At 39.2% G+C, this 13,898-nt stretch overlaps 1 protein-coding gene across 1 annotated transcript in view; it reads right to left on the bottom strand.

The window, feature by feature from the left end:
- Positions 1-13,898, bottom strand: part of PCNX2 (pecanex 2) — a 348,308-nt gene that overhangs the window by 62,135 nt on the left and 272,275 nt on the right. Inside the window, exons 24-25 of the mRNA XM_036756504.1 lie at positions 10,886-10,944; positions 8,692-8,907 (exon numbers count right to left, since the gene is read on the bottom strand). Of these exons, the coding sequence (XP_036612399.1) occupies positions 8,692-8,907; positions 10,886-10,944 (275 nt within the window). The remainder of the gene's footprint in view (positions 1-8,691; positions 8,908-10,885; positions 10,945-13,898) is intronic.

Here is a 13,898-nt window from a genome sequence, read left to right as displayed (position 1 = left end):
AACAAGAGACGAGGCAGGGCCATACTCAGAGCACTGGTTAGATGCAATAGAAAACATTTTGGATTGTGAAGTCAGTCATTGCTCCTTTCTCTCAAATGTTCAACTTCTCCTTATCAACTGGTTCCTTCCTACTGAATTCAAACATGATTGTCTTCACCACCCTTAAAAACACCTTCAGTGGATCTTTCTATTCTCCCGAGCTATCATCCTAGACCTCTCCTTTAATGAACCAAACTCCTTGAAAATTTAACTACACTTGCTGCTTCCATCTCTTCTCCTCTCACTCACTCCTTTGCCCTTTGAGATGTCTTCTGTTCTCATCCCTTAACTGAAGTTACTGACAACTCTGAAGTTACCAACAACCTCTTAATTTCCAAATCTGATGGCATTTTCTCGGTCCTAATCTTTCTCATCCTGTTGGCTGCAATTGACACCGTAGACTCTGTTGGCAGCTAGGCAGCAGCCCAGTGGCCAGAGAGCAGAACTTGGAGTCAGGAAGATCTGAATTTGAATATGGACTCAGACATTTACTAGCTATGTTAGCCTGGGAAAGTCACTTAATAACTCTGTTGCTTCAGTTTCCTTATCTATAAAGTGGAGATCACAATAGCACCTACTTGTGAGAATCAGATGAGCTAATTTATGTAAAGCACGTTAGAAACCTCAAATCATTATTAAAATGTCAGCTATTATTATTTGTGGGGCAGCTGGATAGAGCACTGGGCCTGGAGTCAAGAAGACTCTTCTTCTTGAGTTCAAATCTGGCCTCTGACACTTACTTGCTGTGTGACCTTAAACAAATCACTTAACTTTGTTTGCCTCAGTTTCCTCATCTGTAAAACGAGTGGAGAAGGAAATGGTAAACCATTCCAGTATCTTTGCTAGGAAAACCCCAAATGGGGTTACAAAGAGTTAGACACAACTGAAAAACGACTCAACAACAACAAATTATTACTATAAAAGGTAATAGTAATAGTAACAATAGCCTTCTCCTCCCGCATACTGTTTCCTCTCTCTCTCTCTTTATGACACTACTCCCTCCTGGTTTGCCTCTCCCTGACCACTCTTCAGTCACCTTTGCTTGTTCGTTATCCACATTATACCCTCTACCTATGAGTAATTTCCAAGGTTCTATCCGGTGCTTCCCTCCCCCCACAATCTCCCTTTAAATTCTCTCATCAGCTTAATGGTTTTAATTATCACCTCTATTCAGATAACTTCCAGATCTATACTGTATCTTCCCTAGTCTGTCCCCCAAGCTTCAGTCCCGAATAAACAACTGTCCATCGGACGTTTCAAACTGGATTTCCTGGTGGCATCTTAAACTCAACCTATCCAAAACGACACTCATTATCTTTACCCCTAAACCTTTCTCTTGTCTACACTTCCCTACTTCTGTCAAAGGGCCACTGGACTTTAACGAGTCTGATGACTTTGTGCAGCTCTGCCTAAGTCCAGTTCACTCACAAGTCAAGACACAAGACATCACCCTTGTGGTATCATTGGACAATAGCAAAGACAATTTTTGTCCAAGACACCCCTATTTTTCCAGTGTATCTAGTTTGTAACCTTGGCATTATTCTGGACTCCTCACTCTCTGTCACTCCACATATCCAACCAGTAGCCAAATCTTATTATTTCTACTTTTAAACATCTCTCTTGTCCAACCACTTCTCTCTGCTCATGCAGCCATCAGTTTATCAGGGCCTCATCCTCTTACCTTGATCACTGCACTGATCTCTTAATGATCTCTCCTGTTCAAGTTTCTCACTCCTCCAGTCTTTCCTATATACTACTGCAAAGTAATTTTCCTGACCAGGTAACTGTCTTACTCAGTCATCTCCAGTGGCTTCTTATTGCCTATGATAAACTATAAACTGCTCTGTTTAGCTTTCAAAGCCCTATACAATCTAGCCCAGACCCATCTTTTAAGTCTCATTGGATATTACTCCTCCTCCCATAGTCTTCAATTAAATCAAATTGTCCTCTTTGTCCCTAACTTACAGTATGCCATTTCCTATCTCTGTACCTTTATAAAAGATGTTTCCCATGCTTGGAATGCACCCCCTCCTAATCTCTGCCCCACAGAGCTCTTTATTCCTTTAAGATGCATCTCAGACACCACAGACACCATCTTCTGCATGAAGCCTTTACTGATCCCCCCAAATGCTAGTGCATCTTGTATTTTACAACTTCATCTATTTCTTTGTGTATTCACTTTATATTTTGCTATATATATTTTTGTATATACTCCTTGTCTCCCCAATTGGAAATGTAAGCTCACGGTGAGTAGAGACTGCTTCATTCTTTGTATGTATATCCCTAGTGCCTGGCACAAAGTAAGTCTTAATGAATGGTTATTGATTGATTAGAGTCAGGGTACCTGAGATAGAATCAAATCTCTGACAATTACTGACAGGGTACAGGCTCTGAAAACCCCCTTGAAATTTCCTACTTGATCAAGTCTCTGGCCCTTGCCTCAGGTTATAATCCTCTCAACTGGCCTTTCATTAAACTAAGCCCAATTCTCTGTTACCCTTAACCTAGCCCAGCCCTTCATTATCTGTTACCTCCCATTGCTCTGGCTACTTCTCATCCTTGATTCTATCTAAGATACCCATTCTCTTTGTCCAGGTGGTCACCCCAGCCTACTGGCCACTCCCAACAATATCTTCCCTACACCCCTCCTCCAGTCACCCCAGAATACTTTGTCACTCCTCAATCCCTTCCACAGTCTTTTTGTATATAAGATCCATTTCTTTCCAGGAAAATGCTCAGATTCAGTTTGGCCCACTTGGATTAGCGATACAATTGCTCAGATTTCTCAAGAGTCTGGCCAATGCTGAGATTCCTTAAGAGTCTGGCCAATATGGCAGATTTTTAGAATCAGCCTCCATAGGTATTTTAATGAACTTTGTCTTTGGCTGAAAGAAAGCTTGGGCAGCACCTGTGTATCATTATTTCAGGGTCCCAGTAACCCTAAACCTCAACAATTACTATGTGTTTTACTTTGGGCAAGTAATTCTTTGTCTTAGTTTCTTTATATATTTTAAATAAAGAATGACCTCTAAGATCCCTTTCCGCTTGTAATGGCCAGTAAAGTGGGGATTTTTGTTGTCTTTTGTTTTGGAGTGCTTTTCAGCACTAAGGCAATCAAATGCCTTTGAGTCTTGCCTTTGCTTCAATCAAGAGCCTTTGATTGAATCAGGAGTCTTTGATGACCTGCTTAAGTCACAGGAAGGCCTAGGTCACATGGGTTTGAATAGCATGGTTATGGTGCTTTCTGACCCTGAAGAAGTGTATATATGCTCTAAGGTTAGCATTATGCTTGGGGGCTCACTCACTGGAAGAATGTCATGTGATTTGACCAGATGAGACTCTGCGTAGCTGTTAAAGAGCCCCCAGCTTTGAAAAACCCAGATGTTGGTGCTTCTCTCTCTGGTAACTATGTATGTAATGTCTTAGACAGCTAGAAGCCTGTCTGCTGATTTGTGTTATTTTGCTCTGTTTATATAATTTCTGCTTGTAATTTCTGTTTGTGTTTTCTCTGAAGTTCAGGGTGCGACTTTTCTACCTGAACTAACTGACTGATAGTTATGTTTAATTAAAGTGAGATTGTAAACTCCTTAAAGTGGCTTTCTTTACAAAAGCAGATCAAAGAACCTGTGTTAGCAGCCCTATTGTGTGCTGGTGTTGTTGGTCTTACATAGCCACAGTAGCAGCAAGTAGCACTGCTATTACACAGCTCAAGATCCATGTTTCTGTAGTCTACATACCAGATGCTCAAGCACAGAAATACCACACCAAGGGGGCAAGCAGAAGGGAGTATCAGTATGGCAGGCTGGGTTAAGACATATGTATGAGCAAGAGGCAATTATCAGGATAAGCCAATGGGTCAAGGAAACTGAGCATAAACCCAAGCAAGTGAGGAGCACACTGCAGGGTAAGTAAAGCTATGACACTCTCAACAGAGGCTCTGACAATGTGCCAGCCCCTTTTGAAGGGTTATATCGAAGGGAAAATGCTGACAAGTGATGTATCTAACATAATACCTTTACTCTGATAGTCCAGGGCTATCCTAAAGTGGGTTCCATTGGACCCAAATGAAGTGTTCAGTTTGGAGAAATGGGGAAGTAAGAAGAAAGTAGAAAGCTGAATAGAGCTGTTAGACACAGAGTCAAATGGGTGCAAGAAAAGCAAGTCCTTTCATATGTAATATAAGCCTATAAAACACAACAATCATTCAAAACCTAGTCTAGTGCATTCCTCCTACTGTAAATGTCAAAGTAAGACTGTGTATAACTATGTACTCTTTGCAGCTGTTGTAAAGTACAATAAAGCAAAGAAAAATAAAATATATTGCCCAGTAGGGAGAAGTCCAGACCAGGTTAACTGGTTTTCTTTTTCCTCCAGACATCATTATTTTGCCTGAATAACCCTTACAGCCCGGCCACATTAATGTTCTGTTTTGGAGAAAGGAGGAAAATAAACCAGTGATAACAGGGAAAGCCTCCTGGGCAATCTCAGCATTACATGAACAGCTGCCTCTCCACTGTGCACAATTATACCTGTTTCACGCAATTACATCTCTGCCTCCTTCCATATTTCATCTAATGAAGTTTCAAGTGAGGCATAAATGCTTCATTTGGTGGACTAAGAGGAAGGCCTGTGAGGGACACCTGACACCAAGAAAAAGCATGTAAGAATTCCATCAAACAGCCACACCTCCAATCTAATTACCTTTGTTTGCCTCCCATACACACGGACTCACTCAAGTTTGTTGAAAGAAAAAAGAAGCCTCTGGAGAAAAAAATTTAAGTCAGTCTATCCACTTGCACAGATGAAACTGGCTAGATTCATGGACTCCTTTGACATCTGTGAAAGTGGAGAAGCATTGGGTGTACCTCAGATTCAGAAATTTAGAGGACAATTCTTCCCCATGTTATTTTCTAACATTTATGGAAGGATCTGTTCTTGTTGCTTGTCCTTCATTCTCCAAGAAAGAGGACCACGACATCAGGAAGGTGATGCCATGACTTGTAAATGGATTGGATTTAAGTGAGGGAGGGCTGTGCAAAGTCACCAGCCTTACTTTCTCCTCCTGAGCCATCTGGGTCCAGTGGCCAGATATAGATCAGGATGACTGGAGGTGGCCTAGGATATAATGGGGAACCTTGGCCTTTTCAAGCTAAGATCTTTCCTAGGTCTCAATTTGTCTAAGGCAACACCCATGAAACAATTAAGGCATAATAAGAAATGAGGCAGAGAATATCCTCTTTACTTAGTTAAAAAAATCGATCTGGGAGGGGAAGACCCTCAGAGATTTGGGCCAAAACAGAAACAATTGCTATTTACATTCATTCTGAGACAATCTGGGCCCAAATAATGACCAAGTAGGGCTTGGGCTGTGACCTGTTGTTGTCCAATCTAAGAGAGGTAAGATTGGGGTTAAAGCTGGTCTTTAAGAAAGGAAAAAAGGTTTCAGAGATTAAAATTTATATTCCCTTTGGGCAGAGCACCTACTGGTAAGGATGTGATACCCCATGAGGATAGAGGGAAAAGAAGGAAAGAAAGAAAGAAAGAAAGAAAGAGAGGAAGGGAGGGAGGGAGGAAGGGAAGGAGGGAAGGAAAGAAAGAAAGAAAAAAAGAAAGAAAGAAAGAAAGAGAGGAAGAGAGGAAGGGAGGGAGGGAGGAAGGGAAGGAGGGAAGGAAAGAAGGAAGGAAGGAAGGAAAGTAGATATAGGTGAAGTCTAGTCCCCCAAAGAATCTTTGATACAGTGGAAAGAGAACTGGGTCCAGCATCAGAGGATCTAGGTTTAAATACTATCTCTGATGCTAAATGTGTGACCTTGGGCAAATCACTTAAGCTCCCTGAGCCTCAGTTTCCTCATCCGTGAAATGAGGAGGTCTGATAGTCTCCACTAGGTGGTGCAGCCCTGGGCCCAGAGTCATCAAGATCTGAGTTCAAATTTGACCTCAGACACTAGCCATTTGACCTTGAACAAGTCACTTAACCTCTTTGCCTCAGTTTCCTCATCTGTAAAATGAGGGTGACACCTACCTCTCGGTGTTGGTGTGAAGATCAAATGAGACAATAACTGTAAAGTGCTTTGCACAGTGCCTGGCACTACATAAGTGTTAGTTATTAGCTATTATCTGACTATTCTTTGGGGGCTGTTACATGGCACAGCAGATTGAGTGCGGGCCTGAAGTCAGGAAGACTCATCTTTCTGAGTTCAAATCTGTCTTCAAATAGTTGTGTGACCCTGGACAAGTCACTTAACTCTGCCTCAGTTTTTTTTCATCTGTAAAATGAGCTGGAGAAGGAAATGGCAAACTACTCCAGTATCTTTGGCAAGAAAACCCCAAATGAGGTCACAAAGAGTCAGACAGGACTGAAACGACTGAACAACAAGACTCTCCTTTGAATGCTGATCATCATTCCCTTCTAATCTAGTATAATAGAGTCCAGTTATAATAAAAATCTAAAAATGCTTAATGTCATATAATAAGATACATTAATATGTAATATTAGTTGTTATGCAATCTAATAATGTAGATATGATAATCTGAATTAGGTTCCTAAAACTTCTAGGACTACACAAATACATATTCTGAAGATGTATCACTGTGCCTTTGAATTGAGCTTTCACTTTCAAATCACAGTTTAGCTAGAGGGAGAGGACCGAGTAGTTGCCTCAGGATGCCTAAGGGATGTTGATGTTTAGCGTTGGGAGGAAACACTGAGCTTACTGCCTCAGAATAATTAGTTAAAACAAGAAGATACCAGGTCACGGACTTCTTGTGCCACCCCAACCTCCATGGGCTAGATTTCAGATGAGTTTCTTCCTGGTAGAGCTCCCTTTTACCCTTTCTCTAGCACAGGCCTCATAATATCCCCAGAGTCTCCACCCATAGTGTCATGTCCAAAGGTGCAAGGTATTCCTTGTTCCCCTTTCCCAAGATCTTCTTGACTGATGTCCACTCTCTATCCACCATGGAATAATACCTCTCAGCCTTTGTAATAATACTACTAAAAACTAGAATTTAAAAGCATTGTAAGGTTTGTAAAGCACTATACAAATATTGTCTTATTTTATCCTCTGGGAGGTAGATAATGTTATCATTCTGTTTTCCAGATGAAGCAACTGAGGCAGAGAAAGGTTAAATGACTTGCCCAGGGTTACACAGCAAATAAGTGCCTGAGGTAGGATATGAATTCAGGTCTTCCCGACTCTATCAGTTGTTTCACCCAGTTGCATTTTTATTTTAAAATATTAATAATTAATAATATTAATTACTTTTAAAATTTAAAATATAACTTTTATTTTAAAATATTAATTTTAAAAAATAATAAAATATTTTAAAATAATAATTTAAATATTAATAAGAAGTAGCATTTTATAGTGGATGGAGAATGAGCTTTAAAGAGTCGGAAAGAGCTGGGTTAAATGCCCACCTTTGGACATATTCTGTCTGGGTGACTTTGGGGACTTAACCTCCTTGGGCCTTGGTTTCCTAGTATGCCAAATGAGAGTGCCGGGGCACATGACCTCGGAAGTTCCTCTCACCTCTAGAACTGTGATGATCTTATGATCTTTGTTGGTAGAGGGAGCACAGATGAAATCAGAGAGCTTTCAAATCCTAACATGAGTGCAGAGCTCCCAAGTATTACATTACTGTGAAGCTATATTACTCTATTTTTAAAATACATAGAGATCAACTGAGTTATGAAGGGTGGGGCATCAGTGCTATAAATACACACATGTATACACACATATATCTCACAACTGCATTTTGGTTCATGACATTTTAAATTTGATCTTTTTTGGTTCATATTAATAGGAAAAGTGGGTTGACAGTCTTTAATGGCCAACAACAGTCATATTTGCTCAACCAATTAAATTGTTACATACATATTTTTAGCTCAACCAATTAAATTGTTATATATATATATATTTAGTTATGTGACTCTCAGTTCTCAGACATGTCAGAGTACCAATTCCCCATGATTTACTGGAGAAAGGAGACAACTAACTGATGGATTGCGTGTAACCCGGGGATATAGAAAGTCCATGCTATAATCTTATCCTCTTAACTCTCCCTTAGTGACAGAAATAGGATGTTTTTTGTCACTCTGGTCATCTCTCTTATATGATTATTTCTCATCAATGTTGTGAATCCAATAATTTTTTTGGATTTTAATTAAATATTTTTATTTAAAATTTAAATTAATTTAAAAATAATTAAATCATTGTGCTTTTAAAGTACTCCTGATACTTAAAAAATCCTTATCTCTAATATATATGTATATATATGCATATTGCATATATGTATATATGCAATGGCTAAAGCAAATAGAAAGAATAATAACAAAACCCAAACTGGATACTGTGTATTTATAATGACCAAGCTTGGAACCAAAGAAGAGATGAGAAATTGTAAATTTTGCCTCCTTCCCCCTTTCTTTGCAGAAAGGGGAAAATTTGTTCGAAACATTATATATAATGTCAGACTCATTTGATGTGTTACTTTCGCTGAAATCTTTTATTCTCCTCCTTCTCCTTCTCCTCCTCCTTCTTCTTTCCCAAATGATGTCTTTCCAAGTAGAGAAACGGGAAGCGAAATGTTTGGAAATGAAGGTAATATAAAAAACAAAAGATAGGAATAAAATTTAAGAAAAATTCTTACCTCTAAACTCCAACCCTCGAAGTTGAAAGGTGACAAGACCATTTCCAATTTCAATCAGGTGGACAAAGGCATTGAGGTAATCTGAAGCCAAAATAAAGCAGTCTCCAGAGCTGTAATTACCCCAGCGACCAAGAACCAAATCTCCACAAAGAGATACTTGGAGAGATCTTGTCAAATGCTCATAGAAGATGGAATTCAGATTGTTATCATCATTTCCTTAAAGAAGAATTATAGGAATCAAATTATATTTAGTTGAATGTTTTTATGCACCACATTCTATCAAATTATTATGTACAAAGAATTTGGAATTTGTAGAGGATCCCATGCATGCCATGCATTAGATAATGCCTATAACACGTTTCAAGCTTATTGGAGTAAAGCGTTCCTAAAGAACTTGTGATCCCCATAGCTCCTCCGTTAGATCCCCTCCCCCCCAATAGCTGAAATGTACAATATAGCATGTCATATGTTATATATCACATACATAGCAATTTCTCAGAGAATAAGCTCCCTGAAAGCACAGATTCATAGGATCATAAAGCTCAACGGACCTTAGAGACTATCTAATCCAACTACCTCATTTTACAGCTGAGGAAACTAAGACATAGAATTCAAGTGACTTGTGCAAGGTCACAAAGATAATGAGTCGCAGAGGCCAGAATGAAACTAGAATCTCTGACTCCAAATCTAGCACCGTTTCTGCTACCTTACTGTGCCACCTCTGCAGTTGGATCTGCTTTGGCTTGAGTATTCAGAGGACAATCACAAATGCAGTGTAGCCTGAGCTGTACTCCATGAGACAATCCTGTCAGACAAACAACGTGAACCCAATGCCTGCCTGGGCTTCTCAGTGGGTCTTCACTCTTTCTCATCCTTAGGCTAACTTAAGCACTGGCATCACCACAAATCAGTGTTTCAATTGATCTATGAAATAACATCATGAGATTATGAATGTCCTCACTAACTGCCAGAAGCAGTAAAGAGAGGAATTAAGGTAATTGCATTTATAGCCTAATTATGATTAATGAAATGAAATGAATTTCTTATGAGCTGAGACAGTGTCATATAACCTCATATGGTATCAACATAACTAAAGCCCCTGACACACTGCCTACTTGACCTGACTACGACATTCATTTGTTACAGTGACTCACAGCTTATACTCAGAGGCCTGCTGAAAGTCCTTGGTGCTTAGAAGAAGAGACTCAAAGGAGTCTTAATTATATCTATATAGACGTCTACATAACTTACACAGATATCTTCAGAGATATAGATAAGTCTATATATAATGAAATATATACATCTACAGATAATATATCTACATTATATAGATAATATATACAAATAGATAATATGTAGAGACTAGATATATTTTAAACAATAGGTACCAGAATAAACAGACCTTTATCTCTAGACCCTTGCTTAAAATACTTTGATAATGTTAACACAATTACAGTTACAAGGGGGCAACGTTTATGGTTGGCTGATGATAATACAGATGTGTAAGGGTAGAGTTCACCTTTACACTTGAGATAGATATTACAGAGTTTCATGAATCCAGAGACATCTTTTCCTAGCCCTCAGACCAGATACATTTTCCCCCCTGGGCACTATTTCACTGGTATCATGGAATGCTTACAGAAGGAGAGATGGTATGGATGAGAATTTGGGGACACAGGTTATAGCGGATTTTGTGGTTCTTTGGAGAAAGGAAAAGAAGAATGAGTAGAAAGCTGAAAGACAGATTGTGAAGGAAAAACAATGTGGTTTTTTTTATTGGATCCTTTTGTGGATTCTAAGCCATGGAATTAGAAAAGTTTGTCCTGTGGAGGGCAGCTTAATTCTTATTTGTTCAAGGTGCTGTGGGACTATAAACCAATTGGATTTCAAGATTTGCTGCCTAAGTTTGGTATTTACTACTTACAAACTCCAATGTCTTGATTAACAAAGTTATTCACTATTCAAGAGCTACCTAATCAATTCAGAAGAACCAATGAATGTATTTCCATACCAAATCAGGGGGCTTAATCAATCCTCTTGCAGAATTTTATTTTATTCTAAACATATTTGCTCCAATGTGCTTTGTTCCCACAATGATTATTAAAAACAACATGAACCTAATTTTCCCTGCTTAGTTCCCAGAAAAAAACCCATCTACATTTCTAAAGAGGGGGGAAGGAGGTTCTTGCCATACCTGGATCTTTCTCAATTTGAACTGCCAGTCTTGTATTGGAGTTGTCCACTCGCCTTGTGCTGAGAGGGGAACAAACCGGTAAAAAAGTAAGTCACAAAGCAACCTTTTAAACTTACAGTAACCAGCTGCTACCTTAAGAGATGGGACATACATAGATAGAATCATGGACTTAGGGTTAGAAAGTTCCTTCTTCCAACCTCCTCATTTTATAGAGGAGGAAATTAAGAACAAAAAGGTTGTTTGCCAAAGTTGCACAGGTACTGCATGGCAGAGCCAATATTTGAACCTAAGTCTTCTAGATTGCAATAAATTTGACATAATAAAGATCAAAAGTATTTGCTACCTTCCAGTTCAGTGATGTTTGGCAGGGGTGAGGTGGGGCAAAGGTCTTTCAGGTGGAGAGAGAAAAAGGATTGGGAGATAGAAGAATTCAACAACTGAAGGGTATTATCTCCTGCACACTTTAAGTGTCTGTATCACAATCTAAAGTCAATACCCTCACAGCAAATGAAATTCCACTTTTACCCAATATGGTAGGAGAAATATCAGCTGCATACACTGGGCTAGGTTTTTTTTCTTTCCTACCTAATAGTCAGGGGAAGTTGACCTTGAATCTTGATGGATCCATGGGACTAAGATTCAAAGCCTGCTCTGGATTTGCAGTAACCTAAAACACAAAAGGACAGCCTGCAAGGAGTCAGTGCTCCTCAGATTTGGGGAAGTTCCACTGTGATGTGAGTCAACACACCCAACACATTCTGCTGACCAGACATCTCCATCTAGAAATAGGGGTGGGGGAGTAAGACTCCATGTATCCTTCCTGAATATTCTTTCCATGTGATGGCTAAATGGACTACCTTTTTGTTAACTGTTAGATGGTCTATGAGTGTGTCATTTCATTCCACTCAAACCTGAAACATCAGACCAGCCCGAGTCAGGCCTAGTCTAAAACATTTCCCCAACCTAAAGATACTGTGCTTATAGGTGCTATCTTACAACTGATGCCAGAAAATAATGCAAATGAATTGAATTGAGTTCTAAATTCTTTCTCCATGGATTTTCCTTCATCTCGCAGATTAGTAAGGACAGATTTTTACCATAAATATATTATGATCCTGTTAGATAATAGGAGGGGCAGCTAGGTGGCACAGTGGATAGAGTTCATGGCCTGGAACTAGGAAGACTCATCTTCCTGAGTTCAAATCTGGCCTCAGACACACATTAGCTGTGTGACCCTGAGCAAGTCACTTAACCCTCTCTGCCTCAGTTTCCTCATCTGAAAAATGAATTGGAGAAGGAAATGGCAAACCACTCTAGTATCTTTGCCAAGAAAACTCCAAGTGGGGTCACAAAGAGTTGGACACAACTGAAAAAGGAATAAATAACAATAACAATATACACATATAATTCTTTATAGTTTAGATAGAATGACTTTTCACAATAAGCTTGAGAGGTAAAGTATTATCGTCAGTTTACATATGTACAGTTATGAGGTTGGACTATTTGACTAAGGTCTCAAAGCTAGTAAGTGAGAGGTGGAATTCGCACTGAAGTCTGCAGGCTTCAAGTCCAGGTCTCTGCATATGAATGTGGAAAGGCAAAGATGATCTTGCCTTGAATGATCTTCATTACAGGTGCCTACTGAGCCAGAAGAGTGAATAGCTGACATCTGTTACGTTATACATAGTTTACAGCCGCGATTGACACTTATTTTACTAAGCAGTCAATAAACGTTGTGGTGTCAGTCTGCCAATTAATGAGCATTTATTAAACACTTACTACATTCCAGGCTCCGTGCTAAACGCTGAACTCTGACCGATGCAGTGTCCATTAGTGAGTTCAGTGGGTGGATGGTGAAGCATGTCTCCCATCTCTCACTAAGAGATAACAGACTGAGTGTCCAACGAGGCATACATTTTCCTACATGGCCAATGTATTGATTTGTTTTGCCTTGCTTAACAGCTGTTATTATTCTCAGTTTCCAAATGAGGAAACCGAACCTCAAAGAGGCTAAATGATTTGCTAGTAGTCATTGTGCTAGTCATAATGTAGTAGTAGTCATAATGCCAATTAATAGATAAATATTCAAACTGAGATCTTACCTGACCTCAAAGCCAACATAATTTCCACTAAATCCCATTGTCTCTTCACTCCCTTAAACATTTGAGAGCTAGACAATGAAGCCTGTTTTTGAGCTTCACTGAATGGCCATAGCAGTTGGGTTGGTAAGAATGCAATGATTTTCCCTACCCCTAATCAAGCAGTTATCAGTGAACAAATTTCTCCTGTTGCTCCCTTCAAAGAGCCCTGTGAGTAATCTTTGAAAATAAAAGGTCATAAGATTCCAGAAACTAAGATAAGTAGCAAAAAATCCTCTTAATGAAGAGGATGCATAAAGTTACCCAAGCAGAATTTTTAATTTTATCATAAAAGCTAGGGAAATGGAATTTTTAGGGCAGAATAAATAACTTTTAGAAAGGAACTGAGTCAACCCAGAAACCATCTACCAAATTTCTTTGGGAATTAGAATACTTTCTAAAAATCTATTAACTAAAAGACTGGTTTCTTCTTAAAAGTGATAGATAGAATTCCCAGGGTTAAATTCCATTCAGTAATAACTAAACTAAACTGCCTATGTGCCCCAGGGTCCCTGGCTGTCAACTGGACTGTCTAAGAAGATGAATTTTAAACCATAGTGAATAACTTGAGTTCTCCCCTGTGATTTCTTACTGTAAATTTGGTGCTTACTACTCCAAGGTGCTAATTAGCTCAGTAATTGGATTTCTTCCTCAACTATACTATTCTACAAACATCAATTCCAGATCTTTTGACTACTATTTGAAGGGGAAATGCATATGCCTAACACCCCTGTGCTTGGTGTACAAAAATTCAGTTCCCTGAATGTTAGACATGTAAATGCATGCATATCCCATTTGGCCACCTGCCTGACTTTTGCTCTAGCTACATGATCTCTTTATTGTATTATCATGCTATTCTGTGGAGGTGGAATCCC

The sequence above is a fragment of the Trichosurus vulpecula genome, chromosome 4 (genome assembly GCF_011100635.1).
Source record: "Trichosurus vulpecula isolate mTriVul1 chromosome 4, mTriVul1.pri, whole genome shotgun sequence".
NCBI lineage: Eukaryota > Metazoa > Chordata > Mammalia > Diprotodontia > Phalangeridae > Trichosurus > Trichosurus vulpecula.
The sequence above is the reverse complement of the archived record's forward strand: the minus strand, read 5'-3'. Positions and strand labels throughout refer to the sequence as shown.